Here is a 13,166-nt window from a genome sequence, read left to right as displayed (position 1 = left end):
CTTGAGGGGAGGTGCCACTTTATTTATGGGCGCTAATGGGAGCGTCGGGTCACCGGGTCCCTCTCCAACACCACCCACGACTGTGTACCTTCCGGAGTCTTTTACGTGCCACGGGACGTGCGACTGCTGCCAGCCACGCTGGGTGGGTACGCTGGGAGGTCCTCCTGGCACAGGCACTCTATGACAGAGCTTTCTAAAGTTCCAGGCCCTCAAAGGCCACCAAGTGAGACAGGATGGGGTGCAAGTCTGTGGACACTAGGGGTCCGTCACTTTGACATGGACAAAGAGAGTGGCCGGCGAGATAGTGGTGCCATCTGCAGACAGTAGGTGAATATGGCGGTACCCTGAAACATAAGGAGAAGGTACAGTGTGGCCCTAGCAGACGCCTGGCACCACCCAATGCCTGGCATCTGCTGCAGGGCTTACCTTGGCGCAGACTGCTGAAGGGCATCGTGTACTGACCCACAAAGTCATTGCTGGACGTCAGGTCGTAGTCCTCCACCACGAAGCGGACCAGTGCCAGGTCAGGGATGCACACGTTGAAGGTCAGGGGGGTTTTCCACTGGGGGTTGAAGCCTGAGGAGAAAAGGGCAGGGTTGTCATTGAAGTTCATGTGCCACTCGCCCTGCCTGCCCACTCCTCAAGGCTCACCGTTATTGGTGATGTAGGCTGTGCTGGCTTTGGCGTTGTCCATCGAGACGCCGTAGATCTCCACCCTCACCAGTGGGTCCACGATGGAGTTTGGTTTGTCCTTGTTGAGCTTTGGCAGCTGCTGCGCCGAGATGACCTGAACACAGAGTGGACACAGGATGACCGCCTGCCTCGCCCACCCACTTTTGGTGACGACGCCCCCCAAGCTTACTTACGGTGATGACCAGCTGTTTTGGGTTGTGTCCTGGGCCGCGTGCCGGGTGCTCGGGATCAAAGGTCACATCTCGGCCTCGCAGGAACTCCGGTTTGAGGACGTAGCCAGAGTTGCCGTTTTGCTGGAAGCGCCCCTGGTTCAGGTCCATCTCGGCCCCCGGGGTCTGGAAATTAAGAGCCACTGAGGAGAGACACAGAAGAGGTTGACAGATGGGCACTGTGGAGCTGGGCAGCCTCAGGTGGGCACACACTCACCGATCTGGCAGCCAACGTTCCACATCTCCTGGGGGTTATAGTTGGAGGAATGGGCGCGCAGTCCAGACGGGTAGATCCTGCTTAGCTGGTGCAAGTTGTGCTGGACAAAGTGACCACCTGCGGAGAGAGAGACCCTCGCTTTCAGTTCACGCTGGCAGTGGCGCTGCAGGCCGGGCACTCGGCTCACCGCACTACCTGAGCTCCTAACGAGGCGCCGGGCTTTTCCCTCAGAGAAAGAGGTGATCTCGTCGGCGGGCCGCAGCAGGGACTGGTCAAACCCCCGGAAGCGGGTGCTGCGGCAGTAGACGACGAGCTCGGACAGTTCAGGGGCCAGCTGGGAGGTGCCAGCCTGGGGGGAGAAGCAGAGAGAAAGAGAGAGAGAGGGTGAGATGGCCGACCACCCCGGGGCCACCCCAGAGCAAACCCCATCCACGGGCCGCTGCTCCAACCCCACTCACCTTCTTACTACCATTGGGTGGAAGTGGAGGAGTCTGAGGATAGAAGATGGGGGGGGGACTTGTTAAATGGTTCAAGTGAAAGATGGGTGGGGGGTGGTGGTGGTGGTGGTGGTGGTCTCGTTATGGGTCACCTACCTTGCTCATTTTCCTCTTGCCCTTTTTCTTGTACTGGTTGCTGTCCACTTCATCTTCATCATCCTCTGAGCTCGAGGAAGAGTTAGACGAGGCCTCCGCATCAGTGGGCTTCTCTGCCTGCTTCTTCCCTTTGATCAGAATGCGGCCCCTCAGATCCTGCACAGGACAGAGCAGGGTGGTCAATGTGGGCACCATAGTGCAGGCAGGTGGCACCACAAGCTCTCTGCACTACCTGGGGTGTTGGCAGCATCTGGCAAGGTGGGGTGGCCAGGGGCTTGGTGAGCAGGGCCTCGCCCAGGATGCCACGCAGGTGCCCGGCCATGACTTGCTGCTGCTCCACACCACAGTGGTTCTCCAAGGAGAGGATGAGGGGGAACTGCGAGGCCTGTGTAAATTGGGGGGAGAGCTGGTGAGAATGCTGCCAGGGGAGAGGTGGGCACCTGCTGGGCGCTCCCCTCGTACCGTGAAGGCGTACTCCTTGATGGTCTGGATGACATCCTTGAAGAGGATCTTGGAGGTGAGTGTGTGCCCGTGGTAGACGACGGGTTCCCCGTTTGGACCTTCCCAACAGTCGAGCTCCACGCAGCGGCAGCCCCGCCTGAGGGCCCTGTGGGCGAGGAGGACCGAGGTGACGCCCGCTGGCTGTGAGGGGGGGGGGGTCTGTCTGGGGTGGTCCCATCTTACCTGATGTAGGCCTCGGTGCTGCTGGGCCCTCCAAACTGGTCCTCCATCAGGTAGGTGTTGTGGGACGAGGAGATGTAGTAGTGGGCCAGGGGCTGCCTCATGTCCTGGTGGAGCTCCGCGTGTGTCGGCTCCATTATGTTGCCCTCCTTGGACAGGAGGTACATGGTGAAGCCATCCAGCATCATCAGCTGGTGCTTCTTGGCTGGAAGACACAAGGCAATGCCCTCAACGGACGCCAGGGGGCTCCCAGACCCCCCATCGGGCCGCTCCCTACCTTTCTCGTTGAGCTCGTACTGCTGGATGAGCCTGCGGGCGCGGCTCAGGGTGGCCTCCTCGCCCTGGTCCCTGAGAAACTCGAGGAGCTCCTCGTCCGACAGCACGCAGTCCTCACCAGAGTAGCGGCGGAACACGTCCTCCAGCTCGGGCCGGCGCATCAGTCGGCGGCAGAACTCTGCGATCTCACGGCCCTCCAGCCGGTTGTTCTTGGAGCCGTCGCACTCCTGCAGGCGCGAGAGAGAGACTGGCAGTCAGCTGTGGCAGCGTGGACCCCCTCGAGCCCCCCCATGCCCCTCACTCCGGCTTCACCTTGAAGAGCCGGCTGGCGTAGTCGTCGTCCATCTCGATGTTGATCATCTTCAGCAGACTCTTGACCTCCTTGAAGCTCATCTTGTTGTCCTTGTTGACGTCGGCCTTCTGCAGGTAGCCATAGATCCAGGTGCGAGGGGTTAAGGAGATCTGCTGACCCTGTGTGAGCCCCCCAAACCGCCCCCCCCCCACCCCGGCTTTGTTTGAAAGGATATTGCTCGAGCTTGTCTCGCTGGTTCATGGCCTCACCCTTGGCCCTCAGCTTGTGCAGCCCACCCACCCAGTGGCGGGCTTCCTCCTCGGTGCCACACAGCAGGTCCAGGTTCTTGCGCTTGCCCTTGAAGGTGACGGTGAAGCAGAGCTTGTCGGACATGGCGCTGGACAGACCCCTCAGGACCTCGGACTGGCACCCCTCGCGCACGCTCTCCACCTCCATCACCGAGACTGCAAGAGAAGGGCAGGGTGCCACCTCTGAGGTTGACCTTGGCACTGGACAAAGGATGATGGCCACCACGGCCCACTTCATCCCCCCCCCCCCCGCCTGCACCCCTCCCCCATTCCCATCTCCCTCTCCCACTGCTTTTAGGAGATTAAAGACGAGCAGCGGGGGGGCAGGCGGGCGGCCACAGCTTAAGCAGGCATTGCCTGGAAGCCACAGTAGTGGGGGCCCCCTAATGTATGCCAGCTGGCAGCTGCTGCTTTCGCTTTGCACTCCAGACCTCCTTGGGTGTTTGTGCCCCAGGGAGGAGGAGGAGGAGGAGGAGGATAGAACCCCACCCTGTCATCAGTGGCTGTGCCACCACATGAGAAGCTCCTCAAAAAGAAGGCAGAGGCCTCTAATTAGCGCCCGACAGTCTCAGGTGTGGCACGCCACGGGCGCAAAGGGCTTGGAGGAAGTGGCTGCGGGGTGACAGAAGAGGAGTGACACAGGAGAGGCACAGGTGCGATGGGACCAACTATCTGAATAGGACCTGATGTTGGCATTGATGGCACGAGTAAAGTGGTAGCAGGCATTGGGCACTGTTTGGGTATAAAGAGGACTCCTGAATTGGTCCTGGAGCTGACATTGAAGGCACTATGCATGAGTGAAGTGCTAGTTGGCACTGGGCAGCATCTGGGTATACCATGACCTTTGAGTAGGGCTACTAGTAGGCATTGTTGGATGTAGAGTGGCATTTAAATTGCAGTTTAGGGACGAGGCAATGGGCACTGCCAGGGTGTGACTCCTGAATATAAATATGAGTGAAGTGGTAGTTTTCACTGATGGTTTTGAGAAGTGGGGACAGCTCAGAGGCTGGCGCTGTTGCCACCTTTGGGGGTACGTGTTAGGGTCCCCTCTTCCCATTCCCATGGGGGATGCCACTTGTACCTGGGGTGTCACCTACATGTCTGCTGTGACTGGGCTCTCCTTGACTGCTTCTTTGTCTCGCACCACACTGTCATGCCATCATCCAGCAGTTGGATCATCCTCTTCTTCTGCCAGCGGTCAGAGCGGATCTTCATCATGGAGGAGCCCCGGAGCATGAAGCGCACATCCTCATCCTCCGTGAGGCCTGCAAAAATGGAGAGAGAACGTCAACCCGAGGACAAGTGCAGCCTGCCATGGGCCACGGGGGCTGGAATCAGCCCCCCTGGCACCTTGGCGACGTGACCACTAAGGTGTCTCATTTCTCGGCAGGGCCACCCAGCCTGGCAGAGGTCTGCCCGCTCCTCCATTATTCGGTAACAGCTGAAGTGCGGGCTCTAAAAATAGAATTCATAATCCTGGCGCTTCGGGTTTTTCCTGCTTTTATCTGATTTGGGTCACGTCACATGGCACGGCCGCCCACCGGCAGCGGGTGGCACGCACCGCTCGGTGTGTCTGTGTGTGTGTGTTGAGCATCACGTGGAGCACGCAGAGGGTCAGACCACCATCTCTGGATCTGAACAAGTGGTCCGGGCCCGTTCTCAAGGTGCCACCCCAGGCCACACGCGGCAGGCTTACCCACCCATGAGGTGAATGGCGAGGACAAGGGCGCCAGCACAGGGGCCAAATGATGATCGCCGACAGCTGCCTGCTTGAAGGGGGTGCAAGTTGTCAGCTGTTAGTTCTGTAAATCTGCAGCCCCCATTAAAAAGCTGGCACTGCCATCTTCAAAATGGAGGGCTTGATGTTTCATCAGTTAAAGTTTCGATTCTCTAAGTGGAATTGGCAAAGTGAAGCCTCATGAAGGGCACTCTGTGAAAACGAATGGCGTTTTGAAAGACGCTATATACGTCAACAAGGCTTAGAGCGCATTTTGACATGGGTGGCATTTCTAACCTGCTGCATTAATAGTGCCAACTGCATGGCTGACTGAACACCCGGCTGGCACTGCTGCCACTCACCACCACCACTGACACTGTACTCCAGGCTGGCACCACCTCGTCCCATTGACACCAGGATGGCACCACTACTGCCCACTGACACTGGTAGACCAGACCTACAGATACTGCGCTGACACAACTGCTGCCCAGCACCAACCAACAACACCAGGCTGGCATCACTGCTTGCCATTGGCACTAGGATGGCACTACTGCTGCCCCCTAACACTGGCAAGTCCACCGCTTCACTTTGCGTTTTTCACGTGACCTACTGGACCATCCTGCTGCAATCTGAGGTGTCAAAGGTCACCCGAATGAGCGCACATTGATGGGCACCTGCCGGGCACCCCGGAGGACCAGCGGCTTTCATTCAAGTACAGCATCGCAGCCGTGCCAGTCAGCAGCATCTGGGGCAGCAGAGGGTCGCCAGAAGGCATCAGCTGGCATGAGTCAGCAGCCCGAGCGCTCGTGTCACCTGTCACTGCTCGAGTGACCTGCTGCGCTTGATTTTGGACGGGACGGCGTTCGCCACAGCGGCGTTAACGAAGGTGCTGGAGAAGTCTGCTCGCATTCATGCCCACTGAATGTGCCCGCAGGTTCCGGCGCCACTTCGCTCTTTTGCCAAAGTTTGATGGTCGCCTAGGAAACGGATCAGAACGCGTAGAGAATGCCCCCCTTTCATGAAGTGCCCCCTTTGTGCCCCGCCAGGTCTCTCCGCCAATCTCAGGTTCGTCTTTAAAAAACAAAACACACCACAACAACGCGAACGTCTCCCAAAAAACAAAGAAATCCGAAGACGGCGGCCGCACCGGTGGGCACCGCGCCATACCTACCGCCCGTCTGCCTGCCTGCCACACTCACCCAACTTCCTGAGCGCCCGGGAGCCGTCGGCCGCCCCGTCCACCTCGTACGCTCGGCTCCTGCTCGAGTGCGTCATGTCTGTCCCCCGGCAAGAAGCCCCTGCCACCAACACTGTCGCCTCGGGGGTCGCAGTTTGTGCGCGTCTGTTCGTCTCGATCCGCTCTTGAACTCCGGCGATCGGCCGGCCCACCGTGACGCTGGCGAGCAGCAAAGTAAGCCAGGAATGCGCGTCGGGCGAGGAGCGGTGGGCGTGGGCAGGAGGCGGTAATCCGAGCCTCTCAAATCACAGCCTGGAGCTGCCGGGTCGGCGCAGACCGCCGAGAGAGTCGCCGCAGATGGCGCGCCGTCCCGGGTCGTCAGGGAGGCTCCGCTCGCGTCCTCCTCCTCGCTCGTTCGCTCGTTCGCCTTGCATGTGAGCGGGCGAAGCCGAATTTCCAGTTGTTCCAGCTGCACAGCGAGTGTCCGCCGCTCCCTCCCCACTTGGTCCGATCGGCCCCGCTATTCCGCTCTGGTGCCTCCTGCGGTCCTTCTGCGTGCTTCGTTGGCCCCGCCGGTCTTGAGGTCAGACGGATCGCCGGTTTAGGAAAGCATAAAGTAGGGCGGGGCGAGCCAGGAGAAGCCCCCAGGCGGTGGGCTGTGCACGTGCTCGCGACCCGCCCAGATCTGCACTGAGGCGCGCCTATGGACTCGGCGCCCCCACCGAGCCCACTTGATGACTAAACGAAGTGCAAGAAGAAAGGAAACGCCGTCCGCCTGAGCAACCGCAGCCATGACGTCTACCGCGAGGGGGCGCTCGTTCAGCGCGGTTCGTCAGTGCGACACCTGCTTGGGCCGAATGAAGGGGCGGACGGGCGCATCCCCGGCGACGGCCCCCTTTAGCCGCTGCACCTGTCGGCCCGTCCGTAAGGTGACACCGAGTGGGCGGGGCCGGCCCTGCCCCAAACACCTGCAGCCGTGCGGACACACCTCATACCGACGGGCGAGCACGCGGACTATTTGTCACCCGCGCAACGAGCACGCGCACTGACTGGCCACCTTTGGTCACACACACTGGTTCTTATGCGTCGCATGTCCCTAATTTTTTAGACGCTGTCGCCCTCTGTTGTGTCCCTATGGCACGTTAGCCCGGTGCCCCAGTGTGCCAAGGAGACAAAGCAGTACATTTCAAGCCACCCAAAGTCGCCCTTCAAGTTCTCAATGAGTCCTCTACACGTAGTTCAAGGGACCTTGAGTGCCCTCTGCATGCCAGGTCCATCTCAGTCTTCTCGCTTGTCTTTGTTTATTAAGTGCCAGCTGGAGCGACATGCCACTGAATCACTTGTCCGTTTCGTTAAAGTCGCTTGTGCCAAGTCTCACTCTCAGTTAAAATGGTGACAGTGCACTCCGGTTGCCCATTCAGCCCGAGACTCATTTTGGTGGCGTGGCATGGCGTGGCACTTGTACCTGTGCCTGAAAATCAAATGTGTGTCCCATGTTGACCCATCAGCTCATTTGCCTGCCACTCACTCCACAATGAAGTGCTGGGCACTGTGTCAAATAAAATTCATTTCATGCCAGGGTCATGTGGTCAATATCCTGGGCGCTCAGTCCAAGCTGGGACCTCTGTCACTGGGGAGCCAGCACTTTTGGTTCACACAAGTTGGCGTTTTCAAAGAGAGACCAGAGGGCAGCAATTAGCGGGCACCCATCTACAGGCTACCTGTCAGGGGAGTGGTCCAAACTGCACTGGCATGGGGTTGCACAAAGTGCCCATCTCTTCATTGTCCAGTCTGTCTGTGTGGCCCACGCCTCCATAATGTCACACAGAGTCGGCAGTGAAGACTGACCCGATATAGCGCCTTGCCATCCTGAAGCAACCTGCGCTTTCCATGTGCCTGCTGCCTGGTAAAAGGGTCACGCTGGACGGGCTAGGGGTGCCCATGTGGATTGTCTCCTGCCATTTTGTGAGACTTTCAAGGCATCCCAGGCCTGTCTTTGTGCCAAAAGTAAAGTTCTAAGAATGCTCACCTACAGAAGTGCCCGCCTTTCATGCCAAGCGCTCCTGCGTGATTTACTCATTTTTCTTTCTCCTCTGATCTGCTCCAATTTCAAAGGGTGCAGGCGTGGCGCTTTATTTCCAACTGAACAGTCGGTGGGTAAGACTTTGCCCTCTCGTCCACGATTCTGATCATAAAACTGGTGCCAGTGATATGAGCACCAGAGAAGTAGGTGGCAGCCTGGCAGAAGCCGACAGGGATCTCATATGGCAGTAATTGGCACTGCAGGTTGTGTATGCAGCTCGGGTGGTCTTGCTGGGTCCTCCCCATCCCAAGACTCAAAGGGTGGGCATCTCCACACTGGCTGTGGGCGGGCGACACTGACCTCTCCTCTCTGTTATGAGCAGCGGGGCTCACAAAACTCAAGAAGCAGCCCACCAACGCTTGGACATCTCAAAAAGGGAGTGGGGAACCGTAAAGACCCCGGCCCAAAGGACAAAGCCAAGGTCCTCGACCATTAAAAAGTTTACTAAGAAAAAATGTAACACGGCCAGCCACAATAGAAGAGGGCACTCGACCAGGGGGCAGGCGGCCATGTTTGTGTCAGGATGGCAAGAGTCCATCAGCAGGGGTGGGCATCATCAACAACTCAAGCCAGGAAGGCTGGCACTGCCCATTGCTCAAGGTTCTGAGGACAATCTGGAGTTGGCCAGTGCCAGGCTTTGTGCCCATGACATCAAACACTGTGCACTGGCAATGCCATGTTGGAAATGGTGGAGCCCATGGGGTGCAGAAATGGCATCCAAAAAGACACAAATGATCTTTAAATCCTGCTGGACGTTAAAAGTGTTTTATGCTTATGAACTCCTCATTGTGAAGAACAAAAAGGCAGAAATGAAATCATCAAAATGGAAAGAAAAAAGAAAAATCAAACAGAATCACAAGAAAGGCGAGTCAGGAATACAAATAATAAGAAAGAAAGAAAGAAAACTGCAGCGAAAGGCGCTATATAGATGACAATGTGAAAAGAAAAAGCAGGAAAAGCAAAGGCCGGGATCTGAACCTGAGTCACCACCCAATGGGCACAATGCTACCCACCTGCAGAGCCACAGCACCAGATGTCACCGCGGTTACAGACCCAGAAGTGACGTCACCGTCATCTCAGGACTGACTTTGTTAAATTACTATCAGCAGGTCTCAGCAAAGCCTGGAAAGTGACGTCGGGTCAACGACTCGTTCAGAAACCCAATAATACGAATCATCGTGACGTTCAGAGGGTCTCTGCCATCACGTCGTGTCACACGTCAAACTCAACAACGCGGCTCGTTTCTGTGAAATATTAATATTAACATTTATGTTGTGTTCGGGTCTGTGGGAACATTTAACATGTCGGCAACATTAAGATCATCACAATCTGAACATTTATGAAACAAAACATACAACAGAATTCTGATGTTTACACCACGTTAGAGTTTAGTAAAACGTTAATAATAAAAGTGATTACGATTTTTAACATGAACTCTGCACGTGTGCAATATTGTTATAAATAAACATTTAATCCAATCTAATATTTTAAACACGTATGTGAAGATAACGGAAATCCGTATTCTACACTGAATTATCCATCCATCCATTGTCCAACGTGCTGAACCCAAATACAGGGGTCTGCTGGAGCCAATTGCAGACAACACAGGGCACAAGGCAGGAACCGATCCCGGGCAGGGTGCCAACCCACTGCAGATAATCACATATTCAGAATATATACTGTATATACATATAGATACACATATTACATTTACAATACAGACTCATTTATAATACAGACAGGTAAATATCTACCTATGCGCACCCGCATTCACATTATGTGTAATACCAATATAATATATCACACACGTTATAGGTATAAACATAAAGACACAAGTTATATTTATAATAGACATGCGCATACATGCTATAGCCCACGCGCACATTACATACAGTATACTGTTACTATATATTAACACACATATATACCCATATGTGTGTGTGTGTATATATATTATACATCCATCCATTTTCTAACCCGCTGAATCCAAACACAGGGTCACGTGGGTCTGCTGGAGCCAATCCCAGACAACACAGGGCACAAGGCAGGAACCAATCCCGGGCAGGGTGCCAACCCACCGCAGGACACACACAAACACACCAAGCACACACTAGGGCCAATTTAGAGCCAACATAAGAAAGGTGGCACAGGTGGACGTAAGAAAGTTTCTTAGTGTGGCTTACACGGTGAAATAAGAAAAGCAGAAATCAAAGTGACACTAGAAGGTCTGAGGAGATCGTCACCCACAATGGCTGAGGTGTTGCTCGTCTTCTTAGGTTGCACTTTACTGTCACTTTACAGGAGTTCAGTTTTCTTGCAGTTTCATTTTAAAGAGTTTTGCTCTGTTGAGGTTTTCATTTTAATTTAACTTCACTGAGGTAAGTTGTGAGCTGAGAAGACTGTGATGAAGACTCACTTTTAACACTGAAACAGATCTGAACGTCATCTGCGTGACAAGGCAGACCAAAGCTATGAATAACACGCTGAAGGTGAAGCACAGAGACACAGAAGAGCAGAGGACGTCATTCCAGTAACAAAGGGAGGTCAGATGGAGGAGCTGCTGTGAGAAATGAAGGCCTGAGCGTCACCCTGGACAGGACATGAGCTGCATGGCCACAACGTCACATGCAATGACCTTTACACAAACTGGGACAGCAGCTCCTCAACACAAAGGTGACAATGCTCAGCACAATAAGGACAAGTAAGCCAGAGCTCCATCTCAACTGCTGGCCACACAGAACAGGCCACTGAAGACCTTCACGTTTGTCTAAATAAATGACACGTCCTCGGTGAACAATGTGACCTGCACAGGGACAGGAGATGCCATGGTCAGATATGATAATGGACTATAATGTTACAAAAAGAGGAGTGGAGAATTAGGACCAAACATCACGCTGGATGCTGGCCACAGGCAATTGTTTCAACATATTGAACATCTCAGATAAAAAAAATACTTTTGTCATCTCGACAAACTTGAAGTGAGACTGGCACAGGGAGAAGGAGAGGAGCAGATAAACCAGTGGTGACACCTCGCCTGCTACTGGGACGACATGTGACAAAGACCCCAGTATGTCCAGCCATTGTGCCCATGACGGCCCCCGTAGTGTGTGTGTGTGTTTGTGTGTCTCACTGTACACTTATTACAGGATTGTGTAGAAAATGCAGATCTTCAGTTGTGCTTCATAAACACACAGAATGTGATGTGAGAGTAAAGAGGTGACATTAACGTCGTGTGCTAATATAAAGTGACCATCTGATTTAAACTAAAGTCCCTCAACAGTCCACACGTAGAAAGAATGTCCTCATAAGTTGAGATTCAACTCAATCATCTGTCCTGCTTCTCAAACAGAAATTAAAATCTGATGTTTGTAAAGCACAGCATTTGTGAAGTGTGTGTGTGTGGTGGGCTATCTAAACTATCACTGAGTGGACTTCAGTAAGTGTGTGTAGTGACGGAGAAAACCACAACATGACACTCAAATAAACTGATCAGAAAATAAAGGACACTTCATAATGAGAGTAGAGCGTCAAGTCAGCGACACCTGTGGGCTGTTGATCTGCTCAGTGGAGTAGCAGGTGGGCTTCTTCATCAGTTTCAGGGGCACTAGAGGGGGGGACAACAAGGAGACGACCCCCCAAACAGGACTGAATGGGTTAACAGGTGATGGGAGCCCACTGACATTTCTCCCTCCTCATCTGTTTTGTCACTCATTTTGCATTTGGCTACAGTCAGTGTCACTACTGAGGTGACACCTGGACCTACAGACCTGACACTGGTAGTCCAACTTCTCCAGGATGGCACATCAATATGTGGCATTGCCAGAAGGTCTGCTGTGTCTCCCAGCACAGTCTCAAGGGCATGGAGGAGATTCCAGGAGACAGACAGGCAGTTACTCCAGGAGAGCTGGTCAGGGCCAGAGAAGGTCCTTAACCCATCAGCAGGTCTGGAGGAAGAAGATGAGCACTGGCAGAGCCTACAAAATGACCTCCAGCAGGCAGGCAGGCAGGCCACTGGTGTGAATGTCTCTGACTTCATGAGGGTGACCTGAGGGCCTGACGTCCTCTAGTGGGCCCTGTGGAGCTTGATTGGCATTTACCATAGAATACCGGAATTGGCAGGTCCACCACTGGCGGGCGCCCTGTGCTTTTCACAGATGAGTGCAGGTTCACCCTGAGCATATGTGACAAACGTGAAATGGTCTGGAGAAGCCGTGGAGAACGTTATGCTGCCTGTAACATCGTTCAGCATGACCGGTGTGGTGGTGGGTCAGGGATGGGCTGGGGAGGCACATCCATGGGGGGGCACACAGACCTCTACAGCTAGACAACGACACCTTGACTGCCATTAGGTATCGGAATGAAATCCTTGGACCCATTGTCAGACCCTCTGTAGCTTATGTCATGTCCAGGGCGACCCTCATGCCTTAATTTATAATATAATAATTAAGTTATCTTAAATTTTATAATAATATAATCTTATATCAGAGCTCCAGCTGATTCACAACTCAACTGCCAGAGTCCTGACACGGAGCACCAACAGCGGGCACATCACGCCATCCTTCTGCACCTTCACTGCTCGCTGTGTCTTACAGGACTGAAGATCAAATTCTGTTACTGACCTGCCCACTGAGGTCCTCTCATTCTGTGCCCACGCTAACTGGCACTCAGTGGGTGACAGCAGGGCCTCCAGCTGTATATAGCGCCCTGACTGTGGACTGACCTCCAGCCGACTCCCCTCATTGGTTTAGGAGGACATTAAACTGACCGGCCGTTCGGCCCCCCCGTCAGTTCAGGTACTCAGGTTTGAATTTTTATCACAATTTCTGTTATTTCTTTCCGATTTCTTTGTAGTGTTGTGTTGTATTTCAGTCTTCATGATTGTCTTTTATTCTATTTGAATGTTTTCTATCTCCTGTATTT

The 13,166-nt window shown here is 54.2% G+C and overlaps 1 protein-coding gene across 2 annotated transcripts; it reads right to left on the bottom strand.

Moving 5' to 3' along the window:
- Position 1: 1 nt before the first annotated feature.
- Positions 2–6,648, bottom strand: LOC114665193 (1-phosphatidylinositol 4,5-bisphosphate phosphodiesterase delta-3-A-like). Of its 2 annotated transcripts, XM_051919036.1 has the most exons (16): positions 6,186–6,647; positions 4,367–4,534; positions 3,197–3,425; positions 2,982–3,111; positions 2,671–2,896; positions 2,397–2,598; positions 2,175–2,319; positions 1,945–2,097; positions 1,713–1,868; positions 1,578–1,610; positions 1,315–1,468; positions 1,120–1,236; positions 867–1,045; positions 652–787; positions 427–576; positions 2–344 (listed from the first exon to the last, which is right to left on the bottom strand). In XM_051919036.1, the coding sequence occupies exons 1-16, from the start codon at positions 6,259–6,261 to the stop codon at positions 256–258; spliced, it is 2,343 nt and encodes a 780-aa protein (XP_051774996.1). In that variant the 5' UTR covers positions 6,262–6,647; the 3' UTR covers positions 2–255. The 2 variants fall into 2 exon arrangements, with proteins under 2 accessions (XP_051774996.1, XP_028675457.2); XM_028819624.2 differs by lacking the exon at positions 1,578–1,610 and having other exon boundaries at positions 6,186–6,648.
- Between the last annotated feature and the right edge of the window lie 6,518 nt (positions 6,649–13,166).

The sequence above is a fragment of the Erpetoichthys calabaricus genome, chromosome 14 (assembly GCF_900747795.2).
Source record: "Erpetoichthys calabaricus chromosome 14, fErpCal1.3, whole genome shotgun sequence".
Classification (NCBI taxonomy): Eukaryota; Metazoa; Chordata; class Cladistia; order Polypteriformes; family Polypteridae; genus Erpetoichthys; species Erpetoichthys calabaricus.
The sequence above is the reverse complement of the archived record's forward strand: the minus strand, read 5'-3'. Positions and strand labels throughout refer to the sequence as shown.

Excerpts from the sequence above, each read along its gene's own strand:
- LOC114665193 (XM_051919036.1), bottom strand. The coding sequence starts at position 6,261 with ATGACGCACTCGAGCAGGAGCCGAGCGTACGAGGTGGACGGGGCGGCC. Across the intron at positions 3,112-3,196 it reads CAGCGAGACAAGCTCGAGCA|CTGGATCTATGGCTACCTGC; the intron begins ATATCCTTTCAA and ends AACCCCTCGCAC. Across the intron at positions 1,046-1,119 it reads GAACGTTGGCTGCCAGATCG|TGGCTCTTAATTTCCAGACC; the intron begins GTGAGTGTGTGC and ends GTCTCTCCTCAG.